This window comes from Syngnathoides biaculeatus, chromosome 2, assembly GCF_019802595.1.
Source record: "Syngnathoides biaculeatus isolate LvHL_M chromosome 2, ASM1980259v1, whole genome shotgun sequence".
NCBI classification, from domain to species: domain Eukaryota; kingdom Metazoa; phylum Chordata; class Actinopteri; order Syngnathiformes; family Syngnathidae; genus Syngnathoides; species Syngnathoides biaculeatus.
Window position 1 is genome coordinate 4,967,019 of NC_084641.1, and position 12,681 is coordinate 4,979,699.

The 12,681-nt window shown below is 43.6% G+C and overlaps 1 protein-coding gene and 1 long non-coding RNA gene across 6 annotated transcripts in view; one reads left to right on the plus strand and one right to left on the minus strand.

The window, feature by feature from the left end:
• The window catches only part of agap2 (ArfGAP with GTPase domain, ankyrin repeat and PH domain 2), a 37,374-nt gene that overhangs the window by 14,907 nt on the left and 9,786 nt on the right, over nt 1-12,681 (plus strand). For all 5 annotated transcript variants that reach the window (XR_009796180.1, XR_009796179.1, XM_061828302.1 and 2 more), the window contains 11 exons: nt 1,705-1,790; nt 1,867-2,002; nt 4,481-4,615; nt 4,714-4,832; nt 5,567-5,713; nt 5,839-5,913; nt 6,656-6,760; nt 7,348-7,519; nt 8,436-8,546; nt 10,364-10,498; nt 12,128-12,279. Coding sequence is in view for 3 of the 5 variants with exons in the window: in XM_061828302.1 (XP_061684286.1) it covers nt 1,705-1,790; nt 1,867-2,002; nt 4,481-4,615; nt 4,714-4,832; nt 5,567-5,713; nt 5,839-5,913; nt 6,656-6,760; nt 7,348-7,519; nt 8,436-8,546; nt 10,364-10,498; nt 12,128-12,279 (1,373 nt within the window). In the remaining 2 variants the exon portion in view is untranslated. The remainder of the gene's footprint in view (nt 1-1,704; nt 1,791-1,866; nt 2,003-4,480; nt 4,616-4,713; nt 4,833-5,566; nt 5,714-5,838; nt 5,914-6,655; nt 6,761-7,347; nt 7,520-8,435; nt 8,547-10,363; nt 10,499-12,127; nt 12,280-12,681) is intronic.
• LOC133505245 (uncharacterized) lies at nt 2,007-9,720 on the minus strand. The gene is made up of 5 exons (XR_009796185.1): nt 9,571-9,720; nt 8,067-8,570; nt 6,718-6,815; nt 4,697-4,858; nt 2,007-2,142 (listed from the first exon to the last, which is right to left on the minus strand). It is a non-coding gene; the product is annotated as an uncharacterized LOC133505245 (long non-coding RNA).

The window sequence follows — 12,681 nt, forward strand, 5'->3', positions numbered from 1 at the left end:
GTATATGATTCTATGTGTTAATAATAAATTTATTCCAATAAGAGGTCCCAAACGGCTCAGGGCCGACAATCTTAAATATTAAACGTGTTCAATATTTATGAGCAAATACATGAACAAATACTGTATGTCCTACCAAATGTCATATTTTGGAGAAGTGGGTTCAACAGATGGCATGGATTTTTTTTTATTGACAGAGATGTCAAAAGTACTTGTATTCAATACTTAAGTAAAACTAATGATACTTGTGCAACCAACAAAAAAGTGCTGAAGTTGCTCCCTTACTCATGTAAAAGTACAGAAGTACACACTTATAAATGTACGTAAGTAAAAAAGTAAAAAGTTAAGTGCCGAACAGGACAAATATATAAAAATCAAAAGTTGTTTTATGTGGGAAAGACTCTACTCATGAATATTAAAAATCAAGTGTTCAACAGTGGCTTTATTGTTTACTGTGTGCGCCGATAATCTGGACAGAGGACACCACACACATATAAAGAAAGATTCTCTTTCACTGCCGATCTCAAAGTTTTATGATTTCACGTGATGTCAGAACAGTGAAGGCAAACGGCTGCTTCCGTGCCTGAGCTGATGTTTCTTGAATGTTAACGAGGGGAATTGATGCGGGACCGTTGTTATTAAAAAAAAATACTTGCAGGAAGAAATACTTCTTGCTGTTTCGTCAGCCCACTTTCAGACAAAACACATCATCAGGTGGGACATGCCTATCTTTTGTTTGATTATTTTATTGCCTTTTCGATATTTTCAATCCTCCTACTCTGATAGGCAACATTCAGTTTCACATCACCATTTTCGCTACGACTCAGAACCAGTTGGCGTTCCTCGCACACATGAAGAGTTTTTGTGTTCATTCTTCAAGATTGTCATTCTAAACCTTTTTTGGACCCTAAAATTAGGACAAATCTACTCTTAACACACCTTTGTCACGAACCTCCGGTGCGGGGGCGGACCCAAATGGAGGACTCCGAGGCAGCGGTATAATGTTCAATGTTGTTTATTCCGGAAACTCGGTCATACACGGTGTAAAAGTCCGACAAGGCAGAGGCACAGAAACGCTAGACTAGTCAGGACCCAAAAGACATGCACCAAGGTCCGATGATTATGGGGCAAACTGACAAACTCAACAGGACAGGATCAAACAAAAGCGCACAGAGTCGGTGTGACTGGGGTTACTCTAACTTATGCGTAGAAGCAAAGAGTCTCAGAGCCGGTGAATGCAACTCACTCACGCAAGGCAACGAACTGGTAAATGTCAGTGACAAAAACTCCAACTTAAATGCCTGTCTGATTACAGTCCGAATGTGAAACTGCTGTGACCAGTGACAGGTGTCACCGCCCAGAGCAGTGGCCTGGGCAGGCCCCTCTCGGCAGTGGCCAAGCCTTGCTCATGACAACCTTAGACCTTAGCACAATCTTTTATAAGACTTAAAATTGTCTGGCGTTTGACCTGCTTGGTTGGGAAGGGGCAGAATCGGCACAAACATAGGACAACTGTCTTGATGTGTGTACAGGGCTTTAAAAATCTGAGTTGAGACATGAAAATCTTCATGTGTGTACCAGGCCCGAGTTACTGTATGTCCACAGGAAGGATGTAACTTGACTCCCAGACACGTTGTACAAATTGTGCAGAATGTGTAAAGTTAGTGAGTCATTGCGTTGTGCTGCTTCACAACTTGTCTCGGTCAGGTGGCAGGTATAAAAAGGAGTTGCTGGTGGACGGACAGAGTTATTTATTGCTGATCCGAGAGGAAGCCAGCCCACCTGATGCGCAGGTTTGTGGAGATATCTGCACTAATATGCACGTGAGCAGCTGTCACGTGCGAGTCTCCCTTCTCCTGCCCCCTTCAGTTCAGCAGCTGGGCGGATGCAGTGATTCTGGTGTTCAGCCTGGAAAACGAAGACAGCTTCCAGGAGCTCTACCGGCTCTATGGCCAGCTCGGGGCGCGCCGTACAGACGTCCCCATCGTCGTCGTCGGGACACAAGGTGAGTGAGGGCGGCGGTGGTGTCAACCACTTTGCCCACACCGGCAGAACACAAAGGGCATCTTCTCTCTGTTCTCGCTTAATTGACCCCTCCGTGGATATTGCGCAATCCGCGTCACTGACCAATCAGAGGCCAGAGATCTGCATAAACCAAAGCCCATTTTTGCTCCCGCCATTTTCTCAGACAACATTGCATGGTCCAGTATAGGTTTAGTTAGCGTTTTATCGCGTATTTGGGTTATTTAACAAAAAATATGGTTAAGAGGTGTAGTCACGGACTTTGTAATAGTGACGACAGGTATCCTGAAAGGCTAGTTGGTGGAGTTCGATTCGTACCCTTTCCAAAACCGAAGACCCAGTACGAAAAATGCCTTTGATGGATCAAACTTTGTGGAAGACCGCATCATCAACTAAATCCATCTAATATCAACCGGAACACATATGTTTGCACAAAGGTATGCCATAAATTTGATTTTTAATACACGTCTTGTATAAATGAATGAGACGTTCTCCGCTAGCATAACATTGCTACGTGTGAACGATTGACACAGTTATTCTTTGCTGAGCGATATTTAGCGATGATCGGACTGCACAAACTTATTGATTTCTTGCTGGCTGATGGCCGAAGCTTAACCAGACTGTGTTTGCACGAAGATATGCCATAAATTTGATTTTTAATACATGTCTCGTATAAATGAATGAGACGTTCTCTGCTAGCATAACACCGCTACGTGTGAACGATTGACACAGTTATTCTTTGTTAAGCGATATTTAGCGATGATCGGACTGCGCAAACGTATTGATTTCTTGCTGGCTCGCGGCCGAAGCTTAACCAGACAGTGGTTGCACGAAGATATGCCCTAAATTTTATTTTTAATACACGTCTCGTATAAATGAATGAGACGTTCTCCGCTAGCATAACATTGCTACGTGTGAACGATTGACACACTTATTCTTTGTTGAGCGATATTTAGCGATGATCGGACTGCACTAACGTATTGATTTCTTGCTGGCTCGTGGCCAGAAGTTTAACCAGACTGTGTTTGCACGAAGATATGCCCTAAATTTGATTTTTAATCCACGTCTCGTATAAATGAATGAGACGTTCTCCGCTCGCATAACACAGCTACGTGTGAACGATTGACACACTTATTCTTTGTTGAGCGATATTTAGCGATGATCGGACTGCACAAATGTATTGATTTCTTGCTGGCTCGCGGCCAGAAGCTTAACTAGACTGTGTTTGCACGAAGATATGCCCTAAATTTGATTTTTAATACACATTTCGTATAAATGAATGAGACGTTCTCCGCTAGCATAACATTGCTACGTGTGAATGATTGAATGAAATCAGAAGCATGGCGTCTCTCTCAGTTAAGAATGTATTGTATTTAGAATCTATAATATATCGTTGATTTGAATGAAATCAGAAGCATGGAGTCTGTCTCAGTTCAGAATGTATTGTATTGTATTTGCCATTTTTACTGTTTGTCTTACGTGAGCGCACGTGGCGTGGCGTCACTTCAGGAGGCGTGGTTAAGTGCCCTGTACGGAGGGGTCAATTGGATCAGTGTGGAGAACACTAAAATATGCAAGGTGTGTATCCTTTGTGATGCAAATCTGACCAGGACTCATTTACGTCGTGAGGCCAACCCTCTACTGAAAGTTAAAAACCCACACTAACACGGGGGAAATGTGAACTCCCAATGGTGGAAAGTTTTTTGTTCTTTTTGTTTAACCAGTTAAATTTCTGATTGAGATTAAAAAAATCTCCTTTACAAGGGGGTCTGAGTTTAGGACAACAAGTTATCCTGGATTATTAACAACATACAAAACAACACAAACAATGGAAAATAAAGAAAGGCAGTCCAGACATTTTGCATACTGCTTTCCTCCTGACGGGTCACGCTGGCCCCCATCGTGGGTGACATTGGGCAAGAGGTGGGGTACACCCTGAACAGGTCACCAGCCAATCGTTTATACTTTTTTACTGTACCTAACGATGTGGGAATTTGCCAGCATGTGACGGATATCAGTTTATTCTTGCCCACTTGATTCACTATAAAATAAGTAAAGAAAGTAAATGCTCAGCAACAAGAAGCTCCTCTACAAACCATTTTCATAACCATCATCTTCTAAGTGAATTTACCAAGTTGCGAGCTGACAACAGCGACACGTTTTATATGTTAGTCGTGGTGGGCGCAGCTTGGAACAATTAAATCCATCGCGTCGTAACAGTTCAATACTATGCCGTATTTGTAGGCCAGGCGTTACTAGTGCTTTAACGCTATTTCCAGTCAGCAACTATTGTGATGGATTTCTTTCTTTCTTACAATAATGTCAGGTTTATAATGTAAATTTTGAAATCTAAAAACAACTTCGGTTCAACGCAAAGCACATCATTTAGAAAGAGAGGAATCTCCTAGTCCTAATGTGTGATGATTAATCTGATTTGGTTATTTTCGGTCTCTCTATGTAGATAAAATCAGCAACACCAACCCACGCGTAATTGAGGACCAAAGAGCCCGCCAGCTGTGCATCGACGTGCGTCACTCGCTCTTCTTCGAGACCTGCGCCACCTACGGGTTCAATGTCGATCGAGTGTTCTCGGAGGGTGAGTCGTACACGCAATGCCACTTGTAGGCGACAGAAAGGCCACGTGAGCGGCTTGACTCATGACAACAAAACACATTACCTGCTTTTCTCTTCCAGCTGCCCAGAAAATTGTCGCTCAGAAGAAGCAGGTGGCACTGCAGGCCTGCAAGTCCCTCCCAAACTCTCCGAGTCACTCTGGAGGCTCCACGCCGGGGTCGGCCTCCTTCCCTGGCCAGGTTGGAAATCCCCATGGCACCGTGTCCTGCACACTCAATTTTGTGGTTACCCAAACTGCTGAAGCCTGCGGCTGGATTGTGACATGGCTTGTGAGGTAGGGGAAGTGGCCGACTGTCAATCGAGGGAGAAAGACGTTACAACTTCAAAGATATTATGGCCACTCAAAAATCCCAAGTTGTACAAAAAGATCTTTCACTCCAAAAAGGATGTTCATAGGTTCCAAGAGAGATTCAGCAATACCAATACACTATATACCCTCAGTGGCAGACCCAGGCAATGGCTGTGGGCCCCAGGTGGCACTTTCCTGCTTATTTCGCATTTTTTTTTCACCTGACCCCCCCATGTTTTTTTAAAAAATTGAAATTATAATGAGGGTCACTATATTTGATGAATAATTAGTGGTACCCATCTATGTGAAAACACTGTTCATGGTCAACATTTTTCACAAAAACATAACATTGTTTGGACAACTGGGAAAAACAAAAACAAAAAAAAATAAAAACACGAGACTTAATTTTCACCAATCGATTGTCCAGGTGGAACTTGCCCTCCAGTTTGCGCAATGCAGTTTTGGTAACCACCTAGCAAAGGAGCAAATGGCAAATGTCTGAGTATTGGCCTTTGCCTCTCAGACAGCGGATATGCGTCTTTCATTTCACCTCCACCGTCTCCATCCTCTTTCTCCGTTCTCATCACGTTATCTCCCGACGCATGCCGCGACCTTTGCTCTCAGGTCAGTAACGGCGTGAGCGGCGGCTACGCCTGCTCCCTGCCCTCCACCCCCGTGTTCGCCCACAGGGAGCTGAGGGCGGCCCAGGGGGAGGGCGGCAGCAGTTCCCGTTCCCTGAAGAGCATCCCCCGAAGACCCTCGCTCTTCAAGGTCAGTCTGCGGTCCATTCCACACCTTTGTCCTCTCTCATTTCACGCCACCGTGCTCCATTTGTTGTCCTTTCGGAATGTTGGGAGTACATCATAAATCCTCCCGCTGCTGGGTTTTTCTCTCAGAATCGGGACTCGGAGAAGAGAGTCGCTGACACCAAAGGAGACACGAGCGGCACCCGGGCGGTTCCGATCAAGCAGGTTGGTGCCAAACTTTCATCCATCGATCAACACAAGGGTCGCGGGAGTGCCGGAGCCAATCCCAGCTATCATAAGGGGAGGAGGCGGGTACACCCTGAACTGGTTGCCAGCCAAGCGCAGGGCACATGGAGACAGAAGACAGTCACACTCACAATCACACCTAGGGGCTATTTAGAGTCTCCAATGAATGCATGATTTGGGTATGTGGAAGGAAACTGGAGTGCCTGGAAAAAACCCATGGAGGCACGGGGAGAACAAGCAAACTTTCAGACAGGTGGGGCCGGGATTTGAACCCTGGTCCTCAGAACTGCGAGGCCAACGCTCTACAGCTGTTCCACTGTGCTCCACAAAAATGTACTGTCAGTTAAAAAAAAGCAGTGAAGCTTCCTGTGATTTTGATACAGGTGCAGCATTAGACTCAATGGTGGACTTCATGTACCACTAGCACAAGTCGCAAGTTCTGAACGACTGCTCTATTGGGATTGGCTTCATGCATTTCGTCTGCCTGGAAAGATACGCTTTCACCACCATCACGTTGTTTGGTTGTCCACATCGGACTTCAACTGTGGACTGCTGCACATGGAGTGACCCCTTATTGGACTGAATGCTACGTGTTATCTGACAGAAGCAGACGACATCAAGTTGTCATGGTGGATTTTTGATGAACAAAGTCCCTGGTGCCACATTTGGGGTAAACTTTCACAAGACGTTCTGTGGTTAAGCGCTTGTTGTGTTTCCACAGAGCATCTTGTGGAAGAGAAGCGGCAGCTCTCTGAACAAGGAGTGGAAGAAGAAGTACGTCACCTTGTCTAAAAATGGCACACTGTGCTATCACTCCAGCTCCAGCGTAAGAAAACACCACCGACGCAGTGCATCGACATCTCACATACTGGTGTGCAGTGCTGAAATCAAAACACATTTCACTGTTCAGTAGCAATCACCAACCTTTTTTGGGCCCAGCATTGAAATATTTGTTGCTATATTTCACATAAATCAATATTTTGATGGCGCGGCGTTGTTCCGGGAAAAATCTGAACACTTTAGTAGACATACATATATATATATATCTATATATATATAGATATATATATATATATATATGGATCCCACGCTTTTTAAGACCATAAAGAGAACGGAAAAATACTGGCGTTACTTTGTGGCGATTGTACAATCTGATTAATGAAAAAAAATCCCATTCATGGGACAGCAGCACTACTCAGAAGCAGCGGAACCCCAAAAGCACTCCACCCCTACTTTCAACATCATTCTGCTGCCCGTGACACTAATGGTCGGGCAGATTTGATTACCACGGCAACACAAAGGTTCAAAGTCATCCAAATTCATTTGAATACTGTACACACTTATGTGTATTGTGCAAAGTAACCCCAAGAATGAATCGATATGTCTAAGTAATACATGCATGGCGGATTTCAGGACTACATGCAGAATCTGCATGGAAAGGAGATCGACCTTCTTCGAGTGACAGTGAAGGTTCCTGGCAAACGTCCCCCGAGAGCCGTCGCGCCTGCGGGCCCCTCGCCTGTGCCTCCCGCCCCCTCTGAAGATACCAGGCTCATTAACGATCCGGCAGCTGCGGAGAGCACCGGTACAGATAGGCACATTTTTTTGTTTTTTTGTCTTACAAACGGGAGGAGGGCCGTCGAGGTTTTAGGACGCAGCGAAAGACTATACGGAGCGAGTGGTAGAGTCATTAGACAAAGGATAACGGTGGCTGATGTTTGTCTAAATTAGTTTTTTGGGGCAGGCTAAAACTGATTACATAATGGTTGTGTCATTCATTTCAATGGGATAAAAATGACTTGGGAGACAAGTGTTTTGAGTTACAAGGGTTATCACAGAACAAAGCAAATTCATATATCAAGGCACCACTGTACCTTCTGGGACAGCATCAGTCACCTGCAGATTTTTGCTGTCAGTAGCAGGTTTCAGTCTCTCAGTGTGTGTTTGCTGTAAATTTGGCCTTCACGCGCAAAACCTCAAATCCGCAACCGAGTGTTGGTGTTTGGCACAAGTTAAAATTTGATTACACCAAGTGCCTAACGATTTGGTGTGAAAAAAGGATGGTTTCTGACAAAACATACCGTACTTGGAAGACAACATCTGATCCACACATACTGTAAATAAAAACTTACATGATCATTTTTGCTCCTTTTCTGTCAAACATCCATGTTTTCAGTCAAGGCTTAGGCCACTTGTTGCAATACTTTTGGGGATGTGTGAACATTTGCGGAGCTGTACAAGAAAAGAAAAGTGTTAAAGTGACTAGACACTTTGGTTATTGTGGAGATCAGGGATCCTCAAACTATTTTGGTCCAGGTGTGCCTGAGAGGGGGAAAATGTTCAAAATTCCTTAAACCCTTCAAATTTGAGCCCTGGTCCCCACATGTACTGAAACTATGCACTTTTTGAAAATAATCCTGATTAATTTTTGCCATGGCCTGCGGTTTTCAGACCCACTGTTGTGAATGTATATATAAAGCCACTTCCTTTCTTTCTGTCAGTTCCTCAGTTGTGCCCTGCTACCCTCTCGGTGCTCGATGGCCGTTATGCAGGAGGAGAGCGAGGCCTTCACCGCTGCTCCTCGTCTTTGTCCACCAAAGCACAAAGTGTCGGTACGAACTCATTCTACAGCTGCTCTGGGGAAGCAAAGATGGCAAAAGTATTCACACTTTATACTAGTGCTTAAAGGAATAGACTGCTGAACAATGAAAAGCCTTAACCCGAAAGGTCATGTCATATGTACTGTACCTTGAAAATGTGAGGATAATCCAATATCATTTTTATTACGAATTTTCATGGGCACCACCATTTTGGCGAGCCACATGACCTACTCGCACGGATCTGACGTATCCTGTGCGTAAACAATGAAATCAGGGCCGATTTGTAGTGTAATCACATGCAGTACCACCACCATCAGACACATGAAAATGCCATACTGTATCATGAAATTTTGCCATAATTCTGATAGAAATAATCAGAGGAAGGCTTGGTGGCATATTCTGCCCAGTAAGAAAAAGAAACATTTAAAGACCCAGTGGCTAGCGAAGTGTGGTCGCCCTGAGCGGTATGACTTGTGTACAGGTGTATTTGCGCATTTATTTAATACCAACACTTTTAGAGTACAATAAGTCTCTGAATTCTTTTAAATAAAATTGTTGTGATGTTGCTCACCAATCATGACAAAAGTACTTCTTACCATTAATGCGACTACTTGTACTTTCATACGTCATGCAGGCGTTGATACTTCCATCCGTTCATCGTGACTGTAATTCACTTTGATTTGCTACCATGATGGTGAACAGTTCTTGCCAATAAAGGCAAGTCTTTTATCCGTTTGATTATCTTGTCTTTATGCGAAGTTGGCAAAATGTTGATGGGCAACATCGAGTACGAATGCTTTGGCATACTCCCCATCTATGAATTTAAGCATACAGCAGAACCCTCCCTCTCCACAAAGGCTGTCCGTACTTGTTGAAAACTTCGGTACGCCTCATATTTTTTTTCTTTGAGGGACCTTTGTCAAGTTTCCATAATTATTGGTCCAACCCGATCAGCGTTTGACCGTTCTGCGCCTGTGGTTAGTTAGCTAGTCAGACTCCGCGTCATTCCTGTCCCAAAACCCATCCAAATATTCACCATTATTTACAGCCACAGGTTCAAATCTGTATGGACGTATTCCTCCGTCTTCCCAATCAACCGATGCTGGTATTTCTTCGGCAGATGAGGATAAATCCAAGAAATCAGCGCTGTCCGTGATTGTGTATTCCCTTGTTTGTGCACAGGAGACGTCACTTCCCGTTTTTAAAGTCATGTGACTCGCCAATACCATTAAATTATTTTGGATTAACCTTAAATTTGACATTAGTATTAGTGAGGGCTGTGCATTGGGGGAGTGAACGAAATGCATTATAGGCCCTACGTGTATGTACTTTTTTTCAGTTTAGATTAACAACTTGTGAACGACAGAAGGGTTCTAAGATGGCCCAAAACACATTGTATTTGATACGAATGTAAACCCACTACAGAGAGAAAAACCCAAAGAACATTTTGATAAAGCCAGGTCCGTTTGACCTTCAGTGGTGTGCTTATATGAAAACATGTTTACGCAGTGAACTTCCTTTGAAGGGAATAAATATCCCTTCAATGTTTTGAATATTAACATGGTTCCAAAAAGGGTTGAGGGTAGATACAGGATGAAAATATAGATAAGTATGTAAAAAAGCAGCATGATAAAATAAAATCATTCATAAATGAATGTGTAATACATAGATAAATACCTCACATAAAAACAAGGTTATATGAAATCCATTAATAAATGGATAAATAAAAATAAGATTTTATAAAATGAATTGAAATACAAATATGAAGAACCTAGCACTGCAAATAATTCTGTGACGGAAGATTCACTGAACTTTGCCTGAACTTTCAGATGCCCTCGAAGGGGCGTCCACACCTTTTTCTAGTAAAGATGCTGGCCAATCATCTCCCATGAGTGACCGCAAGAAGAACAGGAGGAAGAAGAGCATGAATCAGAAAGGAGACGCAGCTGTCGGGCAGGCCGAAGGTAATTCATTTAACACTCTCCATGAATATGAATACAGAAACCAAAATTCGGTGCAGTACTCTAGCCGATTAGTTAGCACGTCTGCCTCGCAGTTCTTTGGAATTTGCATGATTTTCTCAGTGCTTGTGTGGGTTTTCTCTAGGAATAGTACTCAAGCTTCCTCCCATAGTGAGAAAGATATATAATATTTAAAACTGGTTCAAGTGCTTCCATTTCTGGCCAACCACTTATTAATTTGTCAATAGGGGTCTCGAGTTCAGGTGTGAACATTTTGTTGAATGTGAGTTTCAAACTTTCATAAAGTTCCCCTTCCATAACTTTTTTAATTACATTTTTGTAATCTTTGAGATACTCTTAACAGGCGTGTAAAATAATTTTGGTTGAAAATGACCAAAATGTCCTTTGCAAGGTCTTCTAGTTGGTCTTTTTTCATTTTTATGTGACATTTAAATGACCTTTGCCTTGATTAGAAAGCTCATCTTCCCCAATTTTAATATGGAAAACAGTTTGACTATGATCAGTCCATATCAGTGTCTGCTAGCATAGAAGAGTGGAACAGCCTAGCATTCGTAGCAATGTGACTTTCAGACCTGAGTCCCTCGCAAGACTTTCATCGCTGGGTTATTTATGCACACTGATTATGCATTTGCTTTATTTGCACCACATCGATATGCTCCTCCCACCTCGGTCATCTGCACGCAAGCACTCCAACTGGTTCCCTTAATATTTTTATCTTTCCGACCCTCCAATCCGGTGACCATTCACCACCGACAGGACACCCATCACCCATTATGATTATATAATATCATAATGGGTGACGGATGTGTGTTTAACTCCTCCTGCAGTTGAACACACATTTTGTCAGTCAGATAGTCTTGACTTCAGTTTCAAATACCAGTAGTACCAGTCCTTTTGAGAGGGGTTGGACTCTCTCCCATTCTGGAATTGGCCATAGTGAGAGGCGCTGAGTAGTTATGGGTATACTCATTGCCCCCCTGGCTCTGCGCCTTTAGAAGGCATTTGAAGTTCCTGGTGGGGTTCCTAAAAAATGTCGGCCTCTCGTGTGCAACTGTTTGCAACACCATGTGCCGACACCCTCGTTCCATCAGTTTTCTCGTGCTTCCTCTTTCCCAAAGTCAGCCGGGACAGACTCCAGCGCGCCCGCAAAGCTAATATGGAAGTGCTAAAGAAAATCGATGGACGAAAGAACAAATTAATCTCAAAAGATCCCATTTTAATCTTCTGTAATTCTCTCTGTGTAGTTAAATGTGGCTGTCTCTGAACTTGTTCCCTCAGCCTATTTCTAACATCTGCACCTTCTTGCTCCGCTTTGTCTTCTGCCTCTGCGCCCGTCTCTCACTCTGCAGCCAAGCGCAAAATGTGGAAGCTAAAGAGCTTTGGTAGCTTGAGAAACATTAACAAGACAGGTAACGTTTGCGCTCACGTTTCCCGTGTTTGACTGACATCTTGATCGCCGAGCCCGATGTCTCCATTTGTCTCGTTTGTCACGGCAACATGGGCAGTTTTGCCTTCGTTCGACACATCTGCATGCGCGGTCTCTTCCTGGCTTGCTTGAAATGGACGCACAGAAGACATCGCTTGTTGACATGTGCACTGTTTATCTTTCAGATGAAGAAAATGCTGACTTTATCATCGTGTCGTTTACTGGACAGACGTGGCACTTTGAAGCTCCCAGTCTAGAGGAGAGAGACTCGTGGGTGTCAGCCATTGAGAGTCAGATCTTGGCTAGCCTGCAGTCGTGTGAGAGTGGCAGAAACAAGGTACACGTTCTTAGAACTTAATAAAGGCGAAGGCCACTTATTGAAAATAACAGTGTGTCAGACAGGTCATGTCATTGGTACTGGAACTTTAAAATCAAGATTTTCATCAGATATCATTTAAGGCTGTTTATATCGGTAATTTTGAATGTTCCCGGTCGCTGACATTTTGGGAGTCACATGAGTGGATGTGATGTGTCATGTGCTAAGCCCGAGGCTTGGTTACGTTCCTATACAGATATTGTCAGCGCTGATTTCTCCGATTCATCCTCATCTGATGAAGAAATAGAAGTTCAGGAAGATGGAGGAATACGTCCATACAGATTTGAACCTGTGGCTGTAAATGTTGAATATTCGGATGGTTCTTCGGACGGGAATGACCCAGAGTCTGACGAGCGAGCTCAG